The sequence below is a fragment of the Pseudophryne corroboree genome, chromosome 1 (genome assembly GCF_028390025.1).
Source record: "Pseudophryne corroboree isolate aPseCor3 chromosome 1, aPseCor3.hap2, whole genome shotgun sequence".
Lineage (NCBI taxonomy): Eukaryota > Metazoa > Chordata > Amphibia > Anura > Myobatrachidae > Pseudophryne > Pseudophryne corroboree.
The window spans coordinates 786,693,845-786,719,210 of NC_086444.1; the positions used below are offsets into that span (position 1 = coordinate 786,693,845).

At 48.3% G+C, this 25,366-nt stretch overlaps 1 protein-coding gene across 4 annotated transcripts in view; it reads left to right on the plus strand.

The window, feature by feature from the left end:
• CENPE (centromere protein E) overlaps positions 1-25,366 on the plus strand; it is a 635,458-nt gene that overhangs the window by 30,892 nt on the left and 579,200 nt on the right. For all 4 annotated transcript variants that reach the window (XM_063918152.1, XM_063918161.1, XM_063918167.1 and 1 more), the window contains exons 2-7: positions 1,421-1,506; positions 2,378-2,467; positions 2,557-2,675; positions 2,805-2,924; positions 3,959-4,040; positions 4,413-4,480. In XM_063918152.1, the coding sequence (XP_063774222.1) occupies positions 1,421-1,506; positions 2,378-2,467; positions 2,557-2,675; positions 2,805-2,924; positions 3,959-4,040; positions 4,413-4,480 (565 nt within the window). The remainder of the gene's footprint in view (positions 1-1,420; positions 1,507-2,377; positions 2,468-2,556; positions 2,676-2,804; positions 2,925-3,958; positions 4,041-4,412; positions 4,481-25,366) is intronic.

A 25,366-nucleotide genomic window follows, 5' to 3' on the forward strand; every position in this document is an offset into this window, starting at 1 on the left:
TTCACTATATTTGGATAAAGTTCCACAGAGTGTTTATGTAGTGTTTTAAGGATGATTTTCTAATGCTCACCGCTGCTGGAGTTCAATAGCAGTAAACTTCCCAATGTCTGATGCAGCGGGGGGAGGGAGAGCATACACCTCTCTGGATCCAAGTGCCGTGTAGAGAGAGGGAGAGCAGCTGTCGGCAGCACCGCTCGCAGTGTCCCTGTCAGCCCGTGCTCCACAGACGGCAACGGGCTGATGAGATGTTTCACAGGACACACACAGGAGAGGGCGCTGCTGCAGACTGGCGGTGGCACAATGGAGGCAGAGACCGGAACAATGATGTGGACCTCACAGGGGTAACCTTTACGCGTTTCTCCGCTGTCACAATGTAGCGGTTTCCTCAGAACACCTTCTGAGGAAACCGCTACATTGTGACAGCGGAGAAACGCGTAAAGGTTACCCCTGTGAGGTCCACATCATTGTTCCGGTCTCTGCCTCCATTGTGCCACCGCCAGTCTGCAGCCGCGCCCTCTCCTGTGTGTGTCCTGTGAAACATCTCATCAGCCCGTTGCCGTCTGTGGAGCTCGGAGCACGGGCTGACAGGGACACTGCGAGCGGTGCTGCTGACAGCTGCTCTCCCTCTCTCTACACGGCACTTGGATCCAGAGAGGTGATTGCTCTCCCTCCCCCCCGCTGCATCAGACATTGGGAAGTTTACTGCTATTGTACTCCAGCAGCGGTGAGCATTAGAAAATCATCCTTAAAACACTACATAAACACTCTGTGGAACTTTATCCAAATATAGTGAAAAAGGCAACCAATTTATGAGACAGCGATTGATTCACAGTCAATTACCGGATCATTAAGATTATGTGGAACCTTTTGGGGCTGTCAAGCATCATGACTTTTTAGATAAATTTACATTTTGTTTATCAATTATGTGCATTTATTAAAGTACATACAATTTTATCAATTGCATTTGCGCTCTCATTCATCTTAAATTAATATTGCATTTAATGAAAATAAAATAACAATGCAGTTGTGCAATGTGATAGTGTTGCAATTCCCGTGATACATTATGCCATACACTGTAATGCCCATTAAACTTTATGCCCCACAGTAAGGCTTCTAATTACGTTTAAATTACATGCTTGTTGTTGAAGGTTTTATGGCAGAGGATGCAGCTTTGCAGAAAGGATGCAGCTGTGCATTATGGGGGTCCATAATGCCTTGTTATGTATTGTTCTGTGATGCTCTACCCAGATCTATGAATTGGGCTCGCTTGCAACAGCTCAATCTACAGTATAATGGAATATGGTAACACTATTTAAATAAATGTTTAAGTATCTGGGAGTAGGCGATTAAGTGGTTTCGTTTGAGGATAGTCTGATCTGTGACACATTTCCTTTCACCTGGTTTTTGTTCTAATTTACAGAGAACAAGGAGATAAAGTTCCTCTGCAGTGGAAGGTAGAAAATTCAACAGTATCCCAGGTAGATGGGACAAAGTCCTTTACTTTTGGTAAGCATTAGTTCTAATTCTTAATCACATTAGTGAGTGTGTTCTCTGACGTTGCTTCCTGTCTCAGAAAATTGCCAGTGTCATGGATGCTCCTACTAAGCATGTCTATAATATTTTCACTTTAACACTTTCTAGTTCTGATTAAACATAAAACAAAGTCTGAGAAGGCATTGTATAGATTACTTTGCTACTTAAATTAAAAGGCGTATTTAGTAACTTGCAGCTGTCAAGAGCTTCCCAACACAATGGGGGATATTCTATTAGATAGGAAAAAACAGACACCCAACTGACTTTTCAAACAATTGAATTCCCCCCCAATATCTGCAGATGATCCCTCTCATTTCTTTCCCAGATGAAGAGTAAAGGGAAATGACTGTGCACATATTGCAGCTTCTAAACACTTGTTTTCTTACTGGATAATGCATAATTAAACTATTTTAATCTCCGCTTTAAAGGTCATTGTTCATCCCAGGGTTGTTTCATGATTTGTCAATGTCTCAGGGTCAGTAATTAACATAAAATGTATTCATTCAGTTGCGTGCTAGAGCAGTTAGTTCAAACCAAATGTATTCTCTGCTCTCCTCAATTACATCATTCTCCTTTTGCATCAGTTTAGGCTGCTTTTATTAAAATGAAATGCTTGCTCTGAAGTTAATAGTAGACTTACTGTATTCACTATCTCCTCTTCAGCACAGATCCAAAAATCTGATGCATTTGTTTTGTTCAATAGGAGAAAAGATAGCCATGCTATTTGCTTCTAGAAAACAGGCTAATACTTCAGTGACCTTTTAACAATATAATTGCTGAACCCTGAGAAAGTTCAGGTGCTCTGATTACTGAAATATTAATCTTTCTCTGGTAACTTTCCTAGATCGGGTCTTTGATTCGCACGAAACAACGGCTCAAGTGTACCAGGAAGTAGCCGTTCCGATTATTCGCTCTGCTCTACAGGGCTACAATGGTAAGTTACCATTCTCACTGGCACGTTGTTTAGCACAAAAAAAATGTGCAAGTCTTTTGGTACGTGTCACTATTTTATTTCCACAACAGGCACCATCTTTGCTTATGGCCAGACGTCATCTGGGAAAACCTACACGATGATGGGTACACCGGATAACCTAGGAATAATACCTCGAGCCGTTCAAGAAGTATTTCATATTATCCAAGAGGTATGGATTATAGGAAGTGATTTTATTTTTTCTCAAACGCCAAGCCATTTGTTATTTTAGCTTTGAGGGCATAACGCCCAAAGTGACTAATTAGCCTGTGTGTAACATGTAAAACCTTTTTTTATTTAGGCACCAGATAGAGAGTTTTTGTTGAGAGTGTCGTACATGGAAATTTACAATGAAACTGTCACAGACCTCCTATGTGATGATGGGAAAAAGAAGCCATTGGAAATAAGAGAAGATTTTAATGTATGAGAGTTTTGTTTTTCATTCTGCTTGTTAACTTTTATTCAGCCTTTTAATTTTTTTTTCTCATTCAATGCATAACACCCTATCCATTACACCTGGTGCACTGTATTTCTTGAGGCTCTGGACTAGAATCTTAGTTTTATGGTGGTCCTTGGTTAATTTCTCAGTCCCGAAACACATTAGATTCTAGGGTCTGTATCCTATTAGAAGAGATAAAACATCGGGTGCCCATCTTTCCTCCTGAAAACACACAGGTTCAGTGAAACAGCCCCATTTTTGCATGATAACGAGGCTGTTTCCAGGGATTTGGTTTTGCCTGCCTGCGGTTCTTGCCGGCTTATCGGTTAATTGGATAGCCCCCAGTGAAACCTTTAGCCACGTTAAGTTACCGCGGCTGATGGGATACCCTGGCACAGTGATGAGAAACCTTTGGCAATCCAGCTGTTGTTGAACTACACATCCCAGCGTGCCCTGCTACAGTTTTAGCATTGCCAAATAGCAAAACTGTAGCAGGGCATGCTGGGCTGTGTAGTTCAACAGTTGAAGTGCCAAAGGTTCCCCAACACTGCCCCAGCATTAAACTCTGTATATTAAAGGATTTGTAGATCAGACTGAATCGGTCATTATGACCAATCACTTGGCTTGTCTTCAGCACTGCCGGACATAGAGAGGTGAAGTGAGGAAAGCTTTTACATCAAACCAAGGCTCTGTTCCACTTCCTGTGTAATAGTAATACTGTTGGCACTGCTGAATTCATCCTTTCTATCTCTGCAAAGAGGTTGGCCAATGTGATCCCATTAGTAGTAGGTATGTGGTCCAAACCTTAAAGTTCATTTAATGGTACCAAATAAGTTCATATAATTTTAAGTTAGAATTTTAAAAGTTTATTTTAATGTTCCATTCATGGAATATGTAACAACCACAGGTACAATATACTGCATTGGTAAAAGTGGAAAAACTTTAAACATACAACAGAAAACAAGTCATATTTAATTAGGAATGAAATTGAAACTTTTTCTTTCTTTTTTTGGTAGCGAAATGTATATGTTGCAAGCTTGACAGAAGAACTTGTCATGACTCCTGAGCATGTTATGAAATGGATCAAAAAGGGTGAAAGTAAGAACCTGTATTTATACACTCTTTATAAAATGGAGGCCGCAAACAGTTTATCTTAGTGGCTTATACATTTGACCAAACACTGCTTTGCTGACTTCTCAGTGATCATACCTTTTTGGCTAGGTAGAATAATGAATGCAGATTAAACGCCTCTTACACTGTATTTTGGGTTTTGCTTCACCCAGATGTTCTGCACTAAGTTCCCATTGTCACTAAATAACCATTTAGTGTAACTTCATCATGGGTTGAATGCTATATGATATAGTTGGTGCCGGCAACTGCAATAATTTACTTCTTTTGTACATCTAGATACTGTGTTGAATTTTAATTTGGTTTTAAGTATTAACTTGGATCATTCCCATTATGTGGCAGAGAACAGACATTACGGGGAGACCAAAATGAATGACCACAGCAGCCGTTCGCATACCATTTTTAGAATGGTAAGTTTTTTATTTTATTTTTTTGACCCATTCTGTTGATATACACTTGTACTGCATATTCTGTATACTTGCTACTGTATTTATATGAAAAGATGGGTAGTTCCAGCACTTCTCCAAACATTATTTCTCTGACGTCCTAGTGGATGCTGGGAACTCCGAAAGGACCATGGGGAATAGCGGCTCCGCAGGAGACTGGGCACAACTAAAAGCTTTTAGGTCACCTGGTGTGCACTGGCTCCTCCCACCATGACCCTCCTCCAAGCCTCAGTTAGATTTTGTGCCGGGCCGAGGTTGGATGCACACTAGGGGCTCTCCTGAGCTTCTAGAAAGAAAGTATATAATTAGGTTTTTTATTTTACAGTGAGACCTGCTGGCAACAGGCTTACTGCAACGAGGGACTAAGGGGAGAAGAAGCGAACCTACCTGCTTGCAGCTAGCTTGGGCTTCTTAGGCTACTGGACACCATTAGCTCCAGAGGGATCGACCGCATGGAACTGGCCTTGGTGTTCGGTCCCGGAGCCGCGCCGCCGTCCCCCTTACAGAGCCAGAAGCAAGAAGAGGTCCGGAAAATCGGCGGCAGAAGACATCAGTCTTCACCAAGGTAGCGCACAGCACTGCAGCTGTGCGCCACTGCTCCTCATGCACACTTCACACTCCGGTCACTGAGGGTGCAGGGCGCTGGGGGGGGGGGGGGGGGGGGGCGCCCTGAGCAGCAATAAAAACACCTTGGCTGGCATATATATTACAATATATAGCCCCAGAGGCTATATATGTGATAAATACCCCTGCCAGAATCCATAAAAAAGCGGGAGAAAAATCTGCGAAAAAGGGGCGGAGCTATCTCTCAGCACACTGGCGCCATTTTCTCTTCACAGTGCAACTGGAAGACAGCTCCCCAGGCTCTCCCCTGTAGTTTTCAGGCTCAAAGGGTTAAAAAGAGAGGGGGGGCACTAAATTTAGGCGCAATATTGTATATACAAGCAGCTATTGGGAAAAATTCACTCAATATAGTGTTAATCCCTAAATTATATAACGCTCTGGTGTGTGCTGGCATACTCTCTCTCTGTCTCCCCAAAGGGCTGTGTGGGGTCCTGTCCTCAGTCAGAGCATTCCCTGTGTGTGTGCGGTGTGTCGGTACGGCTGTGTCGACACGTTTGAGGAGGAGGCTTATGTGATGGCAGAGCAGATGCCGATAAATGTGATGTCGCCCCCTGTGGGGCCGACACCAGAGTGGATGGATAGGTGGAAGGTGTATAAACCGACAGTGTCAACTCCTTACATAAAAGGCTGGATGACGTAACAGCTATGGGACAGCCGGCTTCTCAGCCCGCGCCTGCCCAGGCGTCTCAAAGGCCATCAGGGGCTCAAAAACGCCCGCTCCCTCAGATGGCAGACACAGATGTCGACACGGAGTCTGACTCCAGTGTCGACGAGGTTGAGACATATACACAATCCACTAGGAACATCCGTTACATGATCCCGGCAATAAAAAAAAATGTGTTACACATTTCTGACATTAACCCAAGTACCACTAAAAAAGGGTTTTATGTTTGGGGAGAAAAAGCAGGCAGTGTTTTGTTCCCCCATCAAATGAGTGAATGAAGTGTGAAAAAGCGTGGGTTCCCCCGATAAGAAACTGGTAATTTCTAAAAAGTTACTGATGGCGTACCCTTTCCCGCCAGAGGATAAGTTACGCTGGGAGATATCCCCTAGGGTGGATAAGGCGCTCACACGTTTGTCAAAAAAGGTGGCACTGCCGTCTTAGGATACGGCCACTTTGAAGGTACCTGCTGATAAAAAGCAGGAGGCTATCCTGAAGTCTGTATTTACACACTCGGGTACTAGACTGAGACCTGCAGATAGTGCTGCTGCAGCGTGGTCTGTAACCCTGTCAAACAGGGATACTAGTTTGCGAACATAAGACGTCGTCTTATATATGAGGGATGCACAGAGGGATATTTTGCCGGCTGGCATCCAGAATTAATGCAATGTCCATTCGGTCAGGAGGTTATTAGAGACCCGACACTGGACAGGTGATGCTGACTTTAAACGGCACATAGAGCCTTATAAGGGTGAGGAATTGTTTGGGGATGGTCTCTGGGACCTCGTATCCACAGCAACAGCTGGGAAGAAAATTTTTTACCTCAGGTTTCCTCACAGCCTCAGAAAGCACTGTATTATCAGGTACAGTCCTTTCGGCTTCAGAAATGCAAGCGTGTAAAACGAGGGAAGAGGGAAAAAGCTGCACCAGTCGGCCAGTTCCCAGAATCAAAATTCTTCCCCCGCTTCCTCTGAGTCCACCGCATGACGGGGGGGCTTCACAGGCGTAGCCAGGTACGGTGGGGGGCCGCCTCAAAAATTTCAGCGATCAGTGGGCTCGCTCACAGGTGGATCCCTAGATCCTTCAAGTAGTATTTCAGGGGTACAAGCTGGAATTCGAGGCGTCTTCCCCCCTGCAGTTTCCTCAAATTTGCCTTGCCGACATCTCCCTCAGGCAGGGAGACTGTGCTAGAGGCAATTCACAAGCTGTATTCCCAGCAGGTGATAGTCAAGGTGCCCCTACTTCAACAAGGATGGGGTTACTATTCCACACTGTTTGTGGTACCGAAACCGGACGGTTCGGTGAGACCCATTTTATATTTGAAATCCTTGAACACATACATAAAAAAATTCAAGTTCAAGATGGAATCGCTCAGGGCGATTATTGCAAGCCTGGAGGAGGGGGATTACATGGTATCCCTGGACATCAAGGAGGCTTACCTACATGTCCCCATTTACCATCCTCACCAGGAGTACCTCAGATTTGTGGTACAGGATTGCCATTACCAATTCCAAACACTGCCGTTTGGACTGTCCACGGCACCGAGGGTCTTTACCAAGGTAATGGCAGAAATGATTATACTCCTTCGAGAAAGGAAGTTTTAATCATCCCGTACTTGGACGATCTCCTTATAAAGGCGAGGTCCAAGGAGCAGTTGTTGGTCGGAGTAGCACTATCTCGGGAAGTGCTACAACAGCACGGATGGATTCTATACATTCCAAAGTCACAGCTGGTTCCTACCACACGCCTACTGTTCCTGGGGATGGTTCTGGACACAGAACAGAAAAAAGTGTTTCTCCCGCAGGAGAAAGCCAAGGAGCTGTCATCTCTAGGCAGAGACCTCCTGAAACCAAAACAGGTATCGGTGCATCACTGCACACGAGTCCTGGGAAAAATGGTAGCTTCTTACGAAGCAAAATTCCATTCGGCAGGTTCCATGCAAGAACCTTTCAGTGGGACCTCTTGGACAAGTGGTCGGGATCGCATCTTCAGATGCATCGGCTGATACCCTGGTCCTTGGAGACAGGGTTATCTCTACTGTGGTGGCTGCAGAGTGCTCATCTTCAAGAGGGCCGCAGATTCGGCATACAGGACTGGGTCCTGGTAACCACGGATGCCAGCCTTCGAGGCTGGGGGGCAGTCACACAGGGAAGAAATTTCCATGGACTTTGGTCAAGTCAGGAGTCGTCCCTACACATAAATATTCTGGAACTGAGGGCCTTTACAATGCCCTAAGTCTGGCAAGGCCTCTGCTTCAAAACCAGCCGGTACTGATCCAATCAGACATCACGGCAGTCGCCCATGTAAACCGACAGTGCGGCACAAGAAGCAGGATGGCGATGGCAGAAGCCACAAGGATTCTCCGATGGGCGGAAAATCACGTCTTGGCACTGTCAGCAGTGTTCATTCCGGGAGTGGACAACTGGGAAGCAGACTTCCTCAGCGGACACGACCTACACCCGGGAGAGTGGGGACTTCATCCAGAAGTCTTCCAACTGTTGGTAAACCGTTGGGAAAGGCCACAGGTGGACATGATGGCGTCCCGCCTAAACAAAAAACTAGAGAGATATTGCGCCAGGTCAAGGGACCCTCAGGCGGTAGCTGTGGACGCTCTAGTGACACCGTGGGTGTACCAGTCAGTTTGTGTTCCCTCCTCTGCCTCTCATACCAAGGGTACTGAGAATAATAAGAAAACGAGGAGTAAGAACAATACTCGTAGTTCCGGATTGGCCAAGACGAGCGTGGTACACGGAACTTCAAGAGATGATCTCAGAGGACCCATGGCCTCTGCCGCTCAGACAGGACCTGCTGCAGCAGGGGCCCTGTCTGTTCCAAGACTTACCGCGGCTGCGTTTGACGGCATGGCGGTTGAACGCCGGATCCTGAAGGAAAAGGGCATTCCGGAGGAAGTCATTCCTACGCTGATTAAAGCCAGGAAAGATGTAACTGCAAAGCATTATCACCGCATATGGCGGATGTATGTTGCTTGGTGTGAGGCCAAAAAGGCCCCAACAGAGGAATTTCAACTGGGTCGATTTCTGCATTTCCTACAAGCAGGAGTGACTATGGGCCTGAAATTAGGCTCCATTAAGGTACAGATCTCGGCTCTGTCTATTTTCTTCCAGAAAGAACTAGCTTCACTACCTGAAGTTCAGACGTTTGTTAAGGGAGTGCTGCATATTCAGCCCCCTTTTGTGCCTCCAGTGGCACCTTGGGATCTCAACGTGGTGTTGAGTTTCTTAAAATCACATTGGTTTGAGCCACTTAAAACCGTGGATCTAAAATATCTCACGTGGAAAGTGGTCATGTTATTGGCCTTGGCTTCAGCCAGGCGTGTGTCAGAATTGGCGGCTTTGTCATGTAAAAGCCCTTATCTGATTTTCCATATGGATAGGGCAGAATTGAGGACTCGTCCCCAGTTTCTCCCTAAGGTGGTATCAGCTTTTCACTTGAACCAACCTATTGTGGTGCCTGCGGCTACTAGGGACTTGGAGGATTCCAAGTTGCTGGACGTAGTCAGGGCCTTGAAAATTTGTTTCCAGGACGGCTAGAGTCAGGAAAACTGACTCGCTATTTATCCTGTATGCACCCAACAAGCTGGGTGCTCCTGCTTCTAAGCAGACTATTGCTCGCTGGATTTGTAGCACAATTCAGCTGGCGCATTCTGTGGCTGGACTGCCGCATCCTAAATCAATAAAAGCCCATTCCACAAGGAAGGTGGGCTCATCTTTGGCGGCTGCCCGAGGGGTCTCGGCTTTACAACTTTGCCGAGCTGCTACTTGGTCAGGGGCAAACACGTTTGCAAAATTCTACAAATTTGATACCCTGGCTGAGGAGGACCTTGAGTTCTCTCATTCGGTGCTGCAGAGTCATCCGCACTCTCCCGCCCGTTTGGGAGCTTTGGTATAATCCCCATGGTCCTTTCGGAGTTCCCAGCATCCACTAGGACGCCAGAGAGAATAAGATTTTACTCACCGGTAAATCTATTTCTCGTAGTCCGTAGTGGATGCTGGGCGCCCGTCCCAAGTGCGGATTGTCTGCAATACTTGTACATAGTTATTGTTAACTAAAGGGTTATTGTTGAGCCATCTGTTGAGAGGCTCAGTTGTTTTCATACTGTTAAACTGGGTATGGTATCACGAGTTATACGGTGTGGCTGGTAAGAGTCTTACCCGGGATTCAAAATCCTTCCTTATTATTTCAGCTCATCCGGGCACAGTGTCCTAACTGAGGCTTGGAGGAGGGTCATGGTGGGAGGAGCCAGTGCACACCAGGTGACCTAAAAGCTTTCTTTAGTTGTGCCCAGTCTCCTGCGGAGCTGCTATTCCCCATGGTCCTTTCGGAGTTCCCAGCATCCACTACGGACTACGAGAAATAGATTTACCGGTGAGTAAAATCTTATTTTCTCTTACTTCCTAGGGGATGCTGGGGTCCACATTAGTACCATGGGGTATAGACTGGTCCACTAGGAGCCACTGGCACTTTAAGAGTTTGAGAGTGTTCTGGCTCCTCCCTCTATGCCCCTCCTACCAGACTCAGTTTAGAAAATGTGCCCGGAGGAGCCAGTCACAGTTAGGGGAGCTCTACAGAGCTGCTTTAGTAAAAGTTATTTTAGAGTTTTATTTTACAGGGAGGCTGCTGGCAACAGCCTCCCTGCTTCGTGGGACTAAGGGGGGAGTAGTGTCCGCCCTGCGGGGTCTGAGCCACTATCTCAGCTGACAGGACACTGAGGGGATAGAACGTTCCCCGCCACAGTGAATCGCTCAGCCCGGCAGCATGCCGCCACCCCCTTAAAGAGCCAGAAGATCGGTGGCGAGTTAGTCACCGCCCTCCCTAGCAAGCGGGGAGACGGTGTGATGATGGCGGCAACAGGGTATGGAGCGCAGTACTAACTGCTCCGGGGCTCAGCGGTACATAGGCCCTCATTCCGAGTCGTTCGCTCGGTATTTTTCATCGCATCGCAGTGAAATTCCGCTTAGTACGCATGCGCAATATTCGCACTGCGACTGCGCCAAGTAATTTTACAATGGAGATAGTATTTTTACTCACTGCTTTTTCATCGCTCCGGCGATCGTAGTATGATTGACAGGAAATGGGTGTTACTGGGCGGAAACACGGCGTTTTCGGGGCGTGTGGATAAAAACGCTACAGTTTCCGGAAAAAACGCAGGAGTGGCCGGAGAAACGGGGGAGTATCTGGGCGAACGCTGGGTGTGTTTATGACGTCAAACCAGGAACGACAAGCACTGAACTGATCGCAGATGCCGAGTAAGTCTGAAGCTACTCTGAAACTGCTAAGTAGTTTGTAATCGTAATATTGCGAAATACATCGGTCGCAATTTTAAGAAGCTAAGATACACTCCCAGTAGGCTTAGCCTGAGCAACTCTGCTAAATTCGCCTTGCGAGCGATCAACTCGGAATGAGGGCCATAGTGCGGTGCTGTGAGGGGTGCCCTGAACCAGCGCCTACACTGACCTCTCAAGCCTGTCAGGGTCCAGGGATCTCTGCCAGCATCAATCCTCAGGCCAGTATAATACTATGAAGAGCGGGAAGACAGCGCTATTAAGGGGGCGGAGCTTCTCCTCAGAGCAGACCCAGCAGCGTTCAGCGCCATTTTCCTGCCTGCATAAACACTGTCAGTGATGTGCAGCCCTCCAGAGCAACTCCATTTATCTCTCACGGTACGAGGGAGTTGTAGAAGGAGGCTGTATAAAGACTATGTAACCTATTAAGGTGCAGAGTCAGCGCTGGTTTAGGGTCTCCCTATACCTGAATGTGTGGGTTGGCTCCAATCTCGGTCTCTTGCCATTCTTGGGGGTGAAACTCTGTCTGTCCTCCCCTGTGTGTGTGTGTGTGTGTGTGGTGTCTGGTCTCCATTAAGCTATGTCCAGGGAATCTGGACATGTGCTGCAGAGGTTATGTCCTCTCAGGATGATCTCATTCCATGTAATCAGGATTGCACTGTTTTAGCACAGATACCAGCAAGGGAGCCCGAGTGGCTATCCTCTATCAAATCCATGATTTCTCTAACGTCCTAGTGGATGCTGGGGACTCCGAAAGGACCATGGGGAATAGCGGCTCCGCAGGAGACTGGGCACAAAGTAAAAGCTTTAGGACTAGCTGGTGTGCACTGGCTCCTCCCCCTATGACCCTCCTCCAAGCCTCAGTTAAGATTTTGTGCCCGAACGAGAAGGGTGCAATCTAGGTGGCTCTCCTGAGCTGCTTAGAGTAAAAGTTTAAATAGGTTTTTTTTTTATTTTCAGTGAGACCTGCTGGCAACAGGCTCACTGCATCGAGGGACTAAGGGGAGAAGAAGCGAACTCACCTGCGTGCAGAGTGGATTGGGCTTCTTAGGCTACTGGACATTAGCTCCAGAGGGGCGATCACAGGCCCAGCCATGGATGGGTCCCGGAGCCGCGCCGCCGGCCCCCTTACAGAGCCAGAAGAGTGAAGAGGTCCGGAAAATCGGCGGCAGAAGACGTACTGTCTTCAATAAGGTAGCGCACAGCACCGCAGCTGTGCGCCATTGCTCTCGGCACACTTCACACTCCGGTCACTGAGGGTGCAGGGCGCTGGGGGGGGGGGGCGCCCTGGGACGCAATGAAAATACCTTAAATGGCTAAAAATACATCACATATAGCTCCTGGGCTATATGGATGTATTTAACCCCTGCCAGTTTTCCACAAAAAAGCGGGAGAGAGGCTCCGCCCCTTTTTCGGCGGCCTATCTCCTCCGCACACAAGCGCCATTTTTTCCTCACAGCTCCGTTGGAGGAAGGCTCCCTGACTCTCCCCTGCAGTCCTGCACAACAGAAGCAGGGTAAAACAAGAGAGGGGGGGCACTAAATTGGCATATTAATATATACAGCAGCTATATTAGGGAAAAACACTTATATAAGGTTATCCGTGTGTGTGTGTGTGTGTGTGTGTGTGTGTGTATATATATGTGTATATATGGCGCTCTGGTGTGTGCTGGCAAACTCTCCCTCTGTCTCCCCAAAGGGCTAGTGGGGTCCTGTCCTCTATCAGAGCATTCCCTGTGTGTGTGCTGTGTGTTGGTACGCTGTGTCGACATGTATGAGGAGGAAAATGGTGTGGGGGCGGAGCAATTGCCTGTGTTAGTGATGTCACCCCCTAGGGAGTCGACACCTGACTGGATGGTCTTATGGAAAGAATTACGTGATAGTGTCGGCACTTTACAAAAGACTGACGACATGAGACAGCCGGCAAATCAGTTAATACCTGTACAGGCGTCTCAAACACCGTCAGGGGCTATAAAACGCCCGTTACCTCAGGTCGATACAGACACTGACACGGACACTGACTCCAGTGTCGACGGTGAGGAAACAAACGTATTTTCCAGTAGGGCCACACGTTACATGATCACGGCAATGAAGGAGGTTTTGAACATTTCTGATACTACAAGTACCACAAAAAAGGGTATTATGTGGGGTGTGAAAACTACCCGTAGTTTTTCCTGAATCAGATAAATTAAATGAGGTGTGTGATGAAGTGTGGGTTTCCCCCGATAAAAAACTGCTAATTTCTAAAAAATTATTGGCATTATACCCTTTCCCACCAGAGGTTAGGGCGCGTTGGGAAACACCCCCTAGCGTAGATAAGGCGCTCACACGCTTATCAAAACAAGTGGCGTTACCGTCTCCTGATACGGCCGCCCTCAAGGAACCAGCTGATAGGAAGCTGGAAAATATCCTTAAAAGTATATACACACATACTGGTATTATACTGCGACCAGCAATCGCCTCAGCCTGGATGTGCAGTGCTGGGGTGGCTTGGTCGGATTCCCTGACTGAAAATATTGATGCCCTGGACAGGGACAATATATTATTGACTATAGAGCATTTAAAGGATGCATTTCTATATATGCGAGATGCACAGAGGGATATTTGCACTCTGGCATCAAGAGTAAGTGCGATGTCCATTTCTGCCAGAAGAGGATTATGGACGCGACAGTGGTCAGGGGATGCGGATTCCAAACGGCATATGGAAGTATTGCCGTATAAAGGGGAGGAGTTATTTGGGGTCGGTCTATCGGACCTGGTGGCAACGGCTGGAAAATCCACCTTTTTACCCCAAGTCACCTCGCAGCAGAAAAAGATACCGTCTTTTCAGGCTCAGTCCTTTCGTCCCCATAAGGGCAAGCGGGCAAAAGGCCACTCATATCTGCCCCGGGGCAGAGGAAGGGGAAAAAGACTGCAGCAAACAGCCTCTTCCCACGAACAGAAGCCCTCCCCCGCTTCTGCCAAGTCCTCAGCATGACGCTGGGGCCTTACAAGCGGACTCAGGCACGGTGGGGGCCCGTCTCAAGAATTTCAGCGCGCAGTGGGCACACTCGCAAGTGGACCCCTGGATCCTGCAGGTAGTATCTCAGGGGTACAAATTGGAATTCGAGACGTCTCCCCCTCGCCGGTTCCTGAAGTCTGCTTTACCAACGTCTCCTCCCGACAGGGAGGTGGTATTGGAAGCCATTCACAAGCTGTATTCCCAGCAGGTGATAATCAAGGTACCCCTCCTACAACAGGGAAAGGGGTATTATTCCACGCTGTTTGTGGTACCGAAGCCGGACGGCTCGGTGAGACCCATTTTAAATCTGAAATCCTTTAACACTTACATAAAAAGGTTCAAGATGGAGTCACTCAGAGCAGTGATAGCGAACCTGGAAGAAGGGGACTATATGGTGTCTCTGGACATCAAGGATGCTTACCTCCATGTCCCAATTTGCCCTTCTCACCAAGGGTACCTCAGGTTTGTGGTACAGAACTATCACTATCGGTTTCAGACGCTGCCGTTTGGATTGTCCACGGCACCCCGGGTCTTTACCAAGGTAATGGCCGAAATGATGATTCTTCTTCGAAGAAAAGGCGTCTTAATTATCCCTTACTTGGACGATCTCCTGATAAGGGCAAGGTCCAGAGAACAGTTAGAGGTCGGAGTAGCACTATCTCAAGTAGTACTACGACAGCACGGATGGATTCTAAATATTCCAAAATCACAGCTGATTCCGACGACACGTCTGCTGTTCCTAGGGATGATTCTGGACACAGTACAGAAAAAGGTGTTTCTCCCGGAGGAGAAAGCCAAGGAGTTATCCGACCTAGTCAGGAACCTCCTAAGACCAGGCCAAGTGTCAGTACATCAATGCACAAGGGTCCTGGGAAAGATGGTGGCTTCTTACGAAGCGATTCCATTCGGCAGATTCCACGCAAGAACTTTTCAGTGGGATCTGCTGGACAAATGGTCCGGATCGCATCTTCAAATGCATCAGCGGATAACTCTGTCTCCAAGGACAAGGGTGTCTCTCCTGTGGTGGTTTACAGAGTGCTCATCTCCTAGAGGGCCGCAGATTCGGCATTCAGGATTGGGTCCTGGTGACCACGGATGCCAGCCTGAGAGGCTGGGGAGCAGTCACACAGGGAAGAAATTTCCAGGGCTTGTGGTCAAGCATGGAAACGTCACTTCACATAAATATCCTGGAACTAAGGGCCATTTACAATGCCCTAAGTCAGGCAAGACCTCTGCTTCAGGGTCAGCCGGTGTTGATCCAGTCGGACAACATCACGGCAGTCGCCCACGTAAACAGACAGGGCGGCACAAGAAGCAGGAGGGCAATGATGGAAGTGGCAAGGATTCTTCGCTGGGCGGAGAATCATGTGATAGCACTGTCAGCAGTGTTCATTCCGGGAGTGGACAACTGGGAAGCAGACTTCCTCAGCAGACACGAGCTTCACCCGGGGGAGTGGGGACTTCACCCAGAAGTCTTCCACATGATTGTGAACCGTTGGGAAAAACCAAAGGTGGACATGATGGCGTCCCGCCTCAACAAAAAACTGGACAGAGATTGCGCCAGGTCAAGGGACCCTCAGGCAATAGCTGTGGACGCTCTGGTAACACCGTGGGTGTACCAGTCAGTGTATGTGTTCCCTCCTCTTCCTCTCTTACCAAAAGTACGGAGAATCATAAGAAGGAGAGGAGTAAAGACTATACTCGTGGCTCCGGATTGGCCAAGAAGGACTTGGTACCCGGAAATTCAAGAGATGCTCACGGAAGACCCGTGGCCTCTACCTCTAAGAAAGGACCTGCTCCAGCAGGGACCATGTCTGTTCCAAGACTTACCGCGGCTGCGTTTGACGGCATGGCGGTTGAACGCCGGATCCTGAAGGAAAAAGGCATTCCGGATGAAGTCATCCCTACCCTGATCAAAGCCAGGAAGGATGTAACCATACAACATTATCACCGTATTTGGCGTAAATATGTTGCGTGGTGCGAGGCCAGGAAGGCCCCTACAGAGGAATTTCAACTGGGTCGTTTCCTGCATTTCCTGCAAACAGGACTGTCTATGGGCCTCAAATTAGGGTCCATTAAGGTTCAAATTTCGGCCCTGTCAATATTCTTCCAAAAAGAACTGGCTTCTGTTCCTGAAGTTCAGACGTTTGTCAAGGGAGTACTGCATATACAGCCTCCTTTTGTGCCTCCAGTGGCACCTTGGGATCTCAATGTAGTTTTGGGATTCCTAAAATCACATTGGTTTGAACCACTCACCACTGTGGACTTAAAATATCTCACATGGAAAGTGGTAATGCTGTTAGCCCTGGCTTCAGCCAGGCGTGTCTCAGAATTGGCGGCTTTATCCTATAAAAGCCCTTACCTAATTTTTCATACGGACAGGGCAGAATTGAGGACTCGTCCTCCATTTCTTCCTAAGGTGGTTTCAGCATTTCACTTAAACCAGCCTATTGTGGTGCCTGCGGCTACTAGGGACTTGGAGGATTCCAAGTTGCTGGACGTAGTCAGGGCCCTGAAAATATGTTTCCAGGACGGCTGGAGTCAGAAAATCTGATTCGCTGTTTATCCTGTATGCACCCAGCAAGCTGGGTGCTCCTGCTTCTAAGCAGACGATTGCTCGTTGGATTTGTAGTACAATTCAGCTTGCACATTCTGTGGCAGGCCTGCCACAGCCAAAATCTGTAAAAGCCCATTCCACACGGAAAGTGGGCTCATCTTGGGCGGCTGCCCGAGGGGTCTCGGCTTTACAACTTTGCCGAGCAGCTACTTGGTCAGGGGCAAACACGTTTGCTAAATTCTACAAATTTGATACCCTGGCTGAGGAGGACCTGGAGTTCTCTCATTCGGTGCTGCAGAGTCATCTGCACTCTCCCGCCCGTTTGGGAGCTTTGGTATAATCCCCATGGTCCTTTCGGAGTCCCCAGCATCCACTAGGACGTTAGAGAAAATAAGAATTTTACTTACCGATAATTCTATTTCTCATAGTCCGTAGTGGATGCTGGGCGCCCATCCCAAGTGTGGATTGTCTGCATTACTTGTACATAGTTGTTACAAAAATCGGGTTATTGTTGTTGTGAGCCATCTTTTCAGAGGCTCCTTCTGTTATCATGCTGTTAACTGGGTTCAGATCACGAGTTGTACGGTGTGATTGGTGTGGCTGGTATGAGTCTTACCCGGGATTCAAAATCCTTCCTTATTGTGTACGCTCGTCCGCGCACAGTATCCTAACTGAGGCTTGGAGGAGGGTCATAGGGGGAGGAGCCAGTGCACACCAGCTAGTCCTAAAGCTTTTACTTTGTGCCCAGTCTCCTGTGGAGCCGTTATTCCCCATGGTCCTTTTGGAGTCCCCAGCATCCACTACGGACTAAGAGAAATAGAATTATCGGTAAGTAAATTCTTATTTTCTCAGATCTCTACTTGGGTTGCACAGAATGAATCTGCAACTCAGGTTTTACAGACCTATGGCAGTTTGGTCCGGTTCTGTTACCTCAGGGCCCTCCTCTGGAGGTTCCCATAAACGTGCTCTTGCACAGATTATGCAGGATGACACGGATACCGACTCTGACATGGCAGACGGTGATGGGGATGTGCTGCGCGGGGGCGGCATCTCTTGCTAAAGGGGTGCAGTTGATGATAGAGGCTTTAAGGGATGTGTTGAATACTGCAGATACAACACCTGTGCAGGTTGAGGAGGCTTACTTCACTGAAAATAAGAAAGCCTCGCTAACCTTCCCTGCGTCATAGGAATTGAATGCTATATTTGAGAAAGCATGGGGGAAAAAAAGGGTTCTGGTTGCTTTTCCCTTCCCTGAGGAGGATAGGAAAATATAGCTTTGCAAATCCATGCACAGGCAATAGTAGGCCATAGTATCGCCCCTGAAGCAGTGTATATGGATTTGAGCGTAGTATCAATTTTGCGATCAGCCGGCTCCTTTAAGGCGGTAGATCCTGGAACAGGTAAAACCACCTTTTTAGAGTCTGGATATAGACGCGTCCACTATGGGTGGGTTTTCCCATTGTAAGGTGGTCAGGCACGTTACTTGAGGATTTGGATACCATGGATAAGTTACTTGTTTTTACGTAACATTCAGAGTTCTGCAGGATTTATGGTGGAATCCATGAAGGACCAGGGTTCAATGGCTGCAGGAATTTCTTCCACGTCTGTCTCAGCACGTCGAGGACTGTGGCTGCGCTAGTGGGCTGCCGACGTGGAATCCAGGAGAGGTGTGGAGATCCTACACAGGTCAGGCTCTCTTTTGGGAAGCGTTGGATGCGTAGATCTCCACGGCTACAACGGGTAAGTCTCCTTTTCTTCTCTCAGCTGCACCTGCTACGACTAAACCCTTTTCTTCAGCTGCATCTCAGTCCTTTCGGACTGCCAAAGCAAGAAATGCCAAGCCGTCCAACACCTTCTTTAGAGGAGGTCGGCCAAAATCCAAGAAACCTGCTGCTGCAGGTTCCCAGGAACAGTAACCTGCTTCTGGTAAACCAAAGTCCTCAGCATGACTGTGGACAACGTGTCATGGAGGTGGGGGCGAGACTCTGACATTTCAGTCACGTCTGGGTGTTGTCCGGCCTGGATCCCTGGGTACTAGATATTGTGTCACAGGGGTACCGGCTGGAATTTCAAGATCTCCCTCCTCACTGGTTCTTCAAATCAGGCCCTACAGGGAGCCATCCAGAAGCTGGTGGAGGCACAGGTTATCGTACCTGTTCCTTCCCAGATGCAAAACAAAGGTTACTAATCGAACCTTTCGTAGTAAAGAAGCCGGATGGTTCGGTTAGGCCCTTTCTGAGGGAGTTCAAGTTCAAAATGGAGTCTCTAAGGTCCGTGATATCAGGTCTGGAGGAGGGGGGAGTTCCTGGTATCCCTGGATATCAAGGATGCGTACCTCCACATTCCGATTTGGCTGCCGCATCAAGCTTATCTCCGATTCGCACTGTTGGACTGTCATTTTCAGTTCTAGGCCCTGCCATTCGGCCTCTCCACAGCACCGAGGGTATTAACCAAGATGATGGTTCTCCTCCACAGACAGGGGGTGAACATCATTCCATATCTGGACGATCTGCTGATAAAGGCATCGTCCAAGGAGAAGCTGTTACGGTCCATGACACAGCTTCTCAGTGAACATGGTTGGATCCTGAATCTTCCAAAATCACATCTGGAACCAACCAGGAGGTTGTCCTTTCTGGGAATGATCCTCGACACGGAAGTGCAGAGGGTGTTTCTGCCAGAGGAAAAGCGTTGGTGATACAAACAACGGTCCGGGATGTCCTGAAGCCATCCCGGGTGTCGGTTCATCAGTGCATTCGCCTTCTGGGGAAGATGGTGGCCTCTTACGAGGCAGTACGGAAGGTTTCACGCTCGGTACTTCCAACTGGATCTCCTGGACAAGTGGTCGGGATCCCATCTCCACATGCACCAGAGAATACGTCTGTCGCCAAGGGCCAGGATTTCACTCCTCTGGTGGCTGCAATTACCTCGCCTTCTGGAGGGCCGCAGGTTCGGGATTCAGGACTGGATCCTTCTAATCACGGATGCAAGTCTCCGGGGCTGGGGTGCAGTCACTCAAGGGAAAACCTTCCAAGGAAAGGTGGTCAAGTGTGGAAGCCGGCTTGCCGATAAACATTCTGGAACTAAGAGCCGTATACAGCGGTCTTCTCCAAGCGGCCCGTCTTCTGAGAAATCGAGCCATTCAGGTACAGTCAGACAATGTTCCGACAGTGGCTTACATAAACCGACAAGGCGGAACGAAGAGCAGAGCTGCAATGTCAGAGGTAACAAGAATCCTCCTCTGGGCAGAAAAACACGCTTTGGCGGTGTCAGCAATCTTCATTCCGGGAGCGGACTTCCTCAGCAGACACTATCTCCACCCGGGAGAGTGGGGTCTCCGTCCGGCGGTGTTCAAGGAGGTAACGGATCGTTGGGGCGTACCCCAGATCCACATGATGGCCTCTCGGCTCAACAAGAAGCTTCGGCGGTATTGTTCCAGGTCAAGGGACCCGCAAGCAGTGACTAGTGGCTCCGTGGGTGTTCCAGTCGGTGTATGTGTTTTTCACTTGCGATTCTGTGAGGAGACCTGCAAAACATGCACGGTGTGGGCCCCCGAGAACCGAGTTTGAGAACCTCTGCCCTAGAGGATTCAGAGAAATGGATTTATCGGTAAGTACCAAAATCCTCTTTTCTCTTTCATCCACTAGGGGACACTGAAGTTCCTTATACAGTAGGGGACGTTCCAAAGTTATCCCCTAGGGAGGGAGTGCTGTCTGTTGCCTGTAACACCAAACGTCCGAACTTAGAATCTTCGGACGCAAAGGTATCAAACTAGTAAAATTTCGCGAACGTGTGGGCTGAAGACCACGTCGCCGCTCTGCAAAGGTGAGTAGTGGAGACACCCCTGGCAGACGCCCAGGAGGCACCCACCGATCGGGTGGTATGAGCACCCGTCTGAACCGGAATCTGTCTGCCACATGACACATAAGCCTGCCGAATGGCAAGTCTAATCCAGCGAGACAGAGACTGTTTAGAAGCTGGCCAACCCTTCTTCGGCCCATCATAAAGAACAAACAAATGGTCCGACTTCCGAAAAGGACGACGTAACCTGTACGTATACCCGTAAAGCTCGGACCACATCCAAGGACTCGTCCCCCTCCGTGAGACCCTGGAAGGATGGGACCACAATTGGCTGGTTAACGTGAAACCCCGAAACCACTTTTAGGAAGGAAATCCGCCCTTGTACGGAGTTCCGCCCGATCATCATGAAAAATCAAAAAAGGGCTCTTACACGATAAGGCTCCCAACTAGGAAACCCGCCTAGCCGAAGCCAAGGCCAGCAATAACGTTAACTTCCAAGAGAGATATTTCAGGTCAGTTCTTGTTAACGGTTCAAAGAGTGGCGATTTTAAAAAGTGTAACCCATGGTGCAATGGGAGGACGAAAAGGGGGCTGAATCCTCAGAACCCCCTGTAAAAAGGTTTGAACCTCTGGTAAAGACGCCAACCGTTGTTGGAAAAAGGATGGAGAGAGCCGAAACCTGAACCTTTAGAGAGCCCAGCCGTAAACCTAAGTCTGGATAAGTGGAAGGTCGTCGAACTCCACCCCCGTACCTGACACCAATCCATGTATTTCTTCCAAATTCTGTGGTAGTGCATGGATGTGACCGGCTTCCTAGCGGCAATCATCGTAGGAATGGCCGTTCGAGGAATCCCTCTACTTCTCAAAATCCGGGTTTCAATAGCCATGCCGTCAAACGCAGCCTGTTTAGGTCCGGGTGGTGAAATGGGCCCTGAGATAGCAGGTCCTCTCTCTGAGGTAATCGCCAAGGATCGTCTGCTAATAACCCTCATAGGTCTGACTACCAACTCCTGCGGGGCCAATCTGGTGCGATTAGAATCGCCCATTCCCGTTTCAACCTCTTCAGAACCCTGGGTATGAGTGGGAAAGGTGGAAAGATGTAGACCTTCTCGTAACCCCAAGGAAGAGCCAATGCGTCCACTCCTTCTGCTGCTGGATCCCTTGTCCTGGACACACATCTGTGCAGCTGGTGGTTCTGCCGAGACGCCATCAGGTCGACTTGAGGTAGACCCCATCTCTTCACCACCATGTTGAAAATCCGTGGATGCAGGTACCACTCTCCTGGATGCATGTCCTGGCGACTGAGATAATCCGCTTCCCAGTTCTCCACACCGGGAATAAACACTGCCGAGAGGATGATGTTTCGTCTTTCTGCCCACAGCAAGATCTTTGTGGCTTCCTTTAACGCCATCCTGCTCTTTGTACCTCCCTGACTGTTTATGTAAGCCGTCGTCGTGACATTGCCTGACTGTATCCTTATGCATTGACCCATGACCAGGTCTTCGGCCAGGAGAAGCGCATTGTAAACTGCTCTTAGTTCGAGAATGTTTATGGGTAATCTGCTCTCCTGCAACGTCCATTGTCCCTGAAATTGACGGTCCTCTAAGGCGGCACCCCAACCTCTGAGACTGGCGTCCGTTGTCGGGATCATCCAATCCCAAATGCCGAATCTCTTCCCTGCTGCGAGATTTTTGTGTAAGGACCACCAAATCAAGGAGACTCGTACGTGTGGTTGAAGTCGGATTCTCCGATGAAGAAGCCAGTGCGAACCTGCTCCCTGAGCAATGAGGTTCATCTGGAATGCTCGGGAATGAAGTCTGCCTTACTGGAGAGCTTCGAATGATGCCAGCATCTTTCCGAGAAGTTGCACACAGAGGTGCAGAGACACCGTCTGTGTCCTTAGCACCTGAGCCACCAACTTCCGTATGTCCTGGAACTTGGACAGCGGCAGGAAAATCTTCAATGGCACCGTGTCCACGATGAGACCGAGGAATTGAATTCGCTGAGTTGGAAGGAGGTTGGATTACTAGAAGTTCACAATCCACCCATGTCGAATAAGAAATCGGTGAGATGTCTGAGCATCCTTTATCAGTTTCTCTGGAGAGGAGGCATTGATTAGAAGATCGTCTAGATAAGGTATTATCGTGACTCCTAACATCCTCAAGCCTGCTACCATGATCGCCATGATCTTCGTGAAGATCCTTGGAGCTGATGATAGACCGAATGGCAGGGCTCTGAATTGGTAATGATCCTTCACCAGTGCAAACATTAGGTAAGCTTGGTGGGGAGACCAAATTGGGATATGCAGGTATGCATCCTTTATGTCCATGGACACCATGAACTCGCCCTGTTCCAAACCTGCAATGACCGACTGGATTGACTCCATTTTGAATCTGTAGATCTTTAGGAACCGGTTTAAAACTTTTAAATTGAGTATCGGCCTGACCGTCCCGTCTGGCTTTGGCACGACTGGAATAGAAACCCGTACCTCTCTGAGAGGTGGGAACTGGAGTAATGACTTCTGACCGTAGCAATTTTTGAATTGCTGTCAGTAGTGCTTTTGCTTTCTGAGGGCAGCGAGGCAATCCTGTCGTAAAAAACTGACTGTGAGGCCTCTGCTGAAAATCCAGTTTGTTCCCCAGGGAGATTATGTAGTTTATCCAAAGATCTGGTGAGGTGCTGATCCAGATGTCCCGAAAACCCTCTAGACGTGCACCCACCAAGTGGGATCCCAGGTGGGCCGGGAGACCGTCATGCCACGGTTTTGTCTGCAGGTTTATCCTGCTTTCTGGTTGTTGCCTGTGATCTGCCTCCCCGTACTTGTGTACCAAAACCTCTTCCACGGGCTCGAAAGGACTGTGATCTAAATGAAGTAAACGCCGGTCCCTAATAACCTCTTTTACCCTGTGGAGCGGCTCGTATAAGGCGTAGGCAGAGGTGAATTTCACTGCTGCAGCCTGCGAAATCCACTTGTCCAACTCTGACCCGAAAAGCATCTCTCCCCCCCCCCAAAGGGGATGGCTTCTACCGCCTTCTTGGTGTCAGTCGCCTTGCCATTCTCTGAGCCATAAAATCCGTCTAGCCGATGCGGAGATGCGTGATGCAATTCTGGTAAGATCTTTAGAGGCTTGACACAAGTATGAAGATGATTCCCGAATGTGTTCTGCTAGTTGGGTAATTTCTTCCAAGCTATTTTCTTCCTCAATAGCTTGTACAATACGTCCAGACCATGCTCCCATGGCCTTGTTGACCCAAGCACAGACAATAGCCGGTCTCTGTGCTGCACCTGCTGCTACGAAAATTTACTTTAAAGCTGTGTCAACCTTACGATCTGAAGCATCCTTTAAAGTCGTCACATTAGGTATTGGTAAAATTGTCTTCTTCGACAATCTTTGTAGGGAAGCATCCACTACTGGTGGATTCTCCCACTTATCCATTACACCCTTAGGAAGGGGATAGGTCGCTTGAAATTTCTTCGGAAATTGAAAACGTTTGTCCGGCTGTTTCCAAGCCTCCTCCATCTGAGATTGGAGGGATTTAGGAATTGGAAACACTGCAGCACGCGGCTTTTGCGATTCGAACAAATCGAATTCCTCTGGCTCCGCTACGTCTTCTGCCTTAAAGTTTAGGATTTCCTTTTACTGCTTCAATTAAAGACTCAATACCCGAGATTGCCGTGTCCTCTTCTGGAAAATCGGCCTCTAGGGTAGATTCAATTAACTCTCCTTCCTCCATATCAATGAGAAGACCCTCTTCCTCCTCTGATTCCGGTATAATCGGAAGAGGTCTTTTAACTGCCTTGCGCACATTCGTTTCTGCATGTGCGGGTGGCGTTAATTTGATGAGCAATTCCTCCATCGTCTTAGAGAATCCTGCAGCCCATTCCGATTACGGTTTACGTGATTCTGCCATCTCCTTGGAGATTCTATTTGCCAGGTTGTCTTCCCATGACCTAGATGGAGCATTGCTACCAGGTGGGGCGTCCTTGTCCAAACAGGAGTCGCACACCCCGGAGCTGCCAACCCGCGTGCTCTTCTTGTTACATTTTGTACAAACATAACACGTCTTGGAAGTCTTGGTTGGTGCCTTCGATATGTTATCTAAACCCCTTACCAGGGTAGCACGCAGCTTTTTCACCCTTTAAACTAGGAATAGAAAGACTGAGAGATGACGGAAGCGAAAGATATTGGATCCGGCTGGACAAATTTTTCTTTTCCCTTCTATATGTAGAAAGGGAAGAGACAACAAACAATCAATCAAAAAACAAAACATTTTTAACACCAGCCGATTTGCACCCTCACAGACCCTACTGTAAATTAGTGTCGATGGTAGGGTTGACCACGTGCTTCCAGTATTTTCTTCAGGATCCTTGTATGGAATTCCCTTGAAGATATAAATAGTAATAGTAAATTATTATGCTCAGGAGATCCTCATAATTATTCTAAAAAAATATGTATTTCTCTAACGTCCTAGTGGATGCTGGGAACTCCGTAAGGACCATGGGGAATAGCGGGCTCCGCAGGAGACTGGGCACTCGAAAGAAAGATTTAGTACTATCTGGTGTGCACTGGCTCCTCCCTCTATGCCCCTCCTCCAGTTAGAATCTGTGCCCGGACAGAGCTGGGTGCTTTTAGTGAGCTCTCCTGAGCTTGCTAATAAAGTATTTTAGTTAGGTTTTTTTATTTTCAGAGAGCTTCTGCTGGCAACAGACTCTCTGCTACGTGGGACTGAGGGGAGAGAAGCAAACCTACTAACTGCGGCTAGGTTGCGCTTCTTAGGCTACTGGACACCATTAGCTCCAGAGGGATCGAACACAGGACCTGACCTTGTCGTCCGTTCCCGGAGCCGCGCCGCCGTCCCCCTCGCAGAGCCAGAAGACAGAAGCCGGCAGAAGCGGAGAAGACATT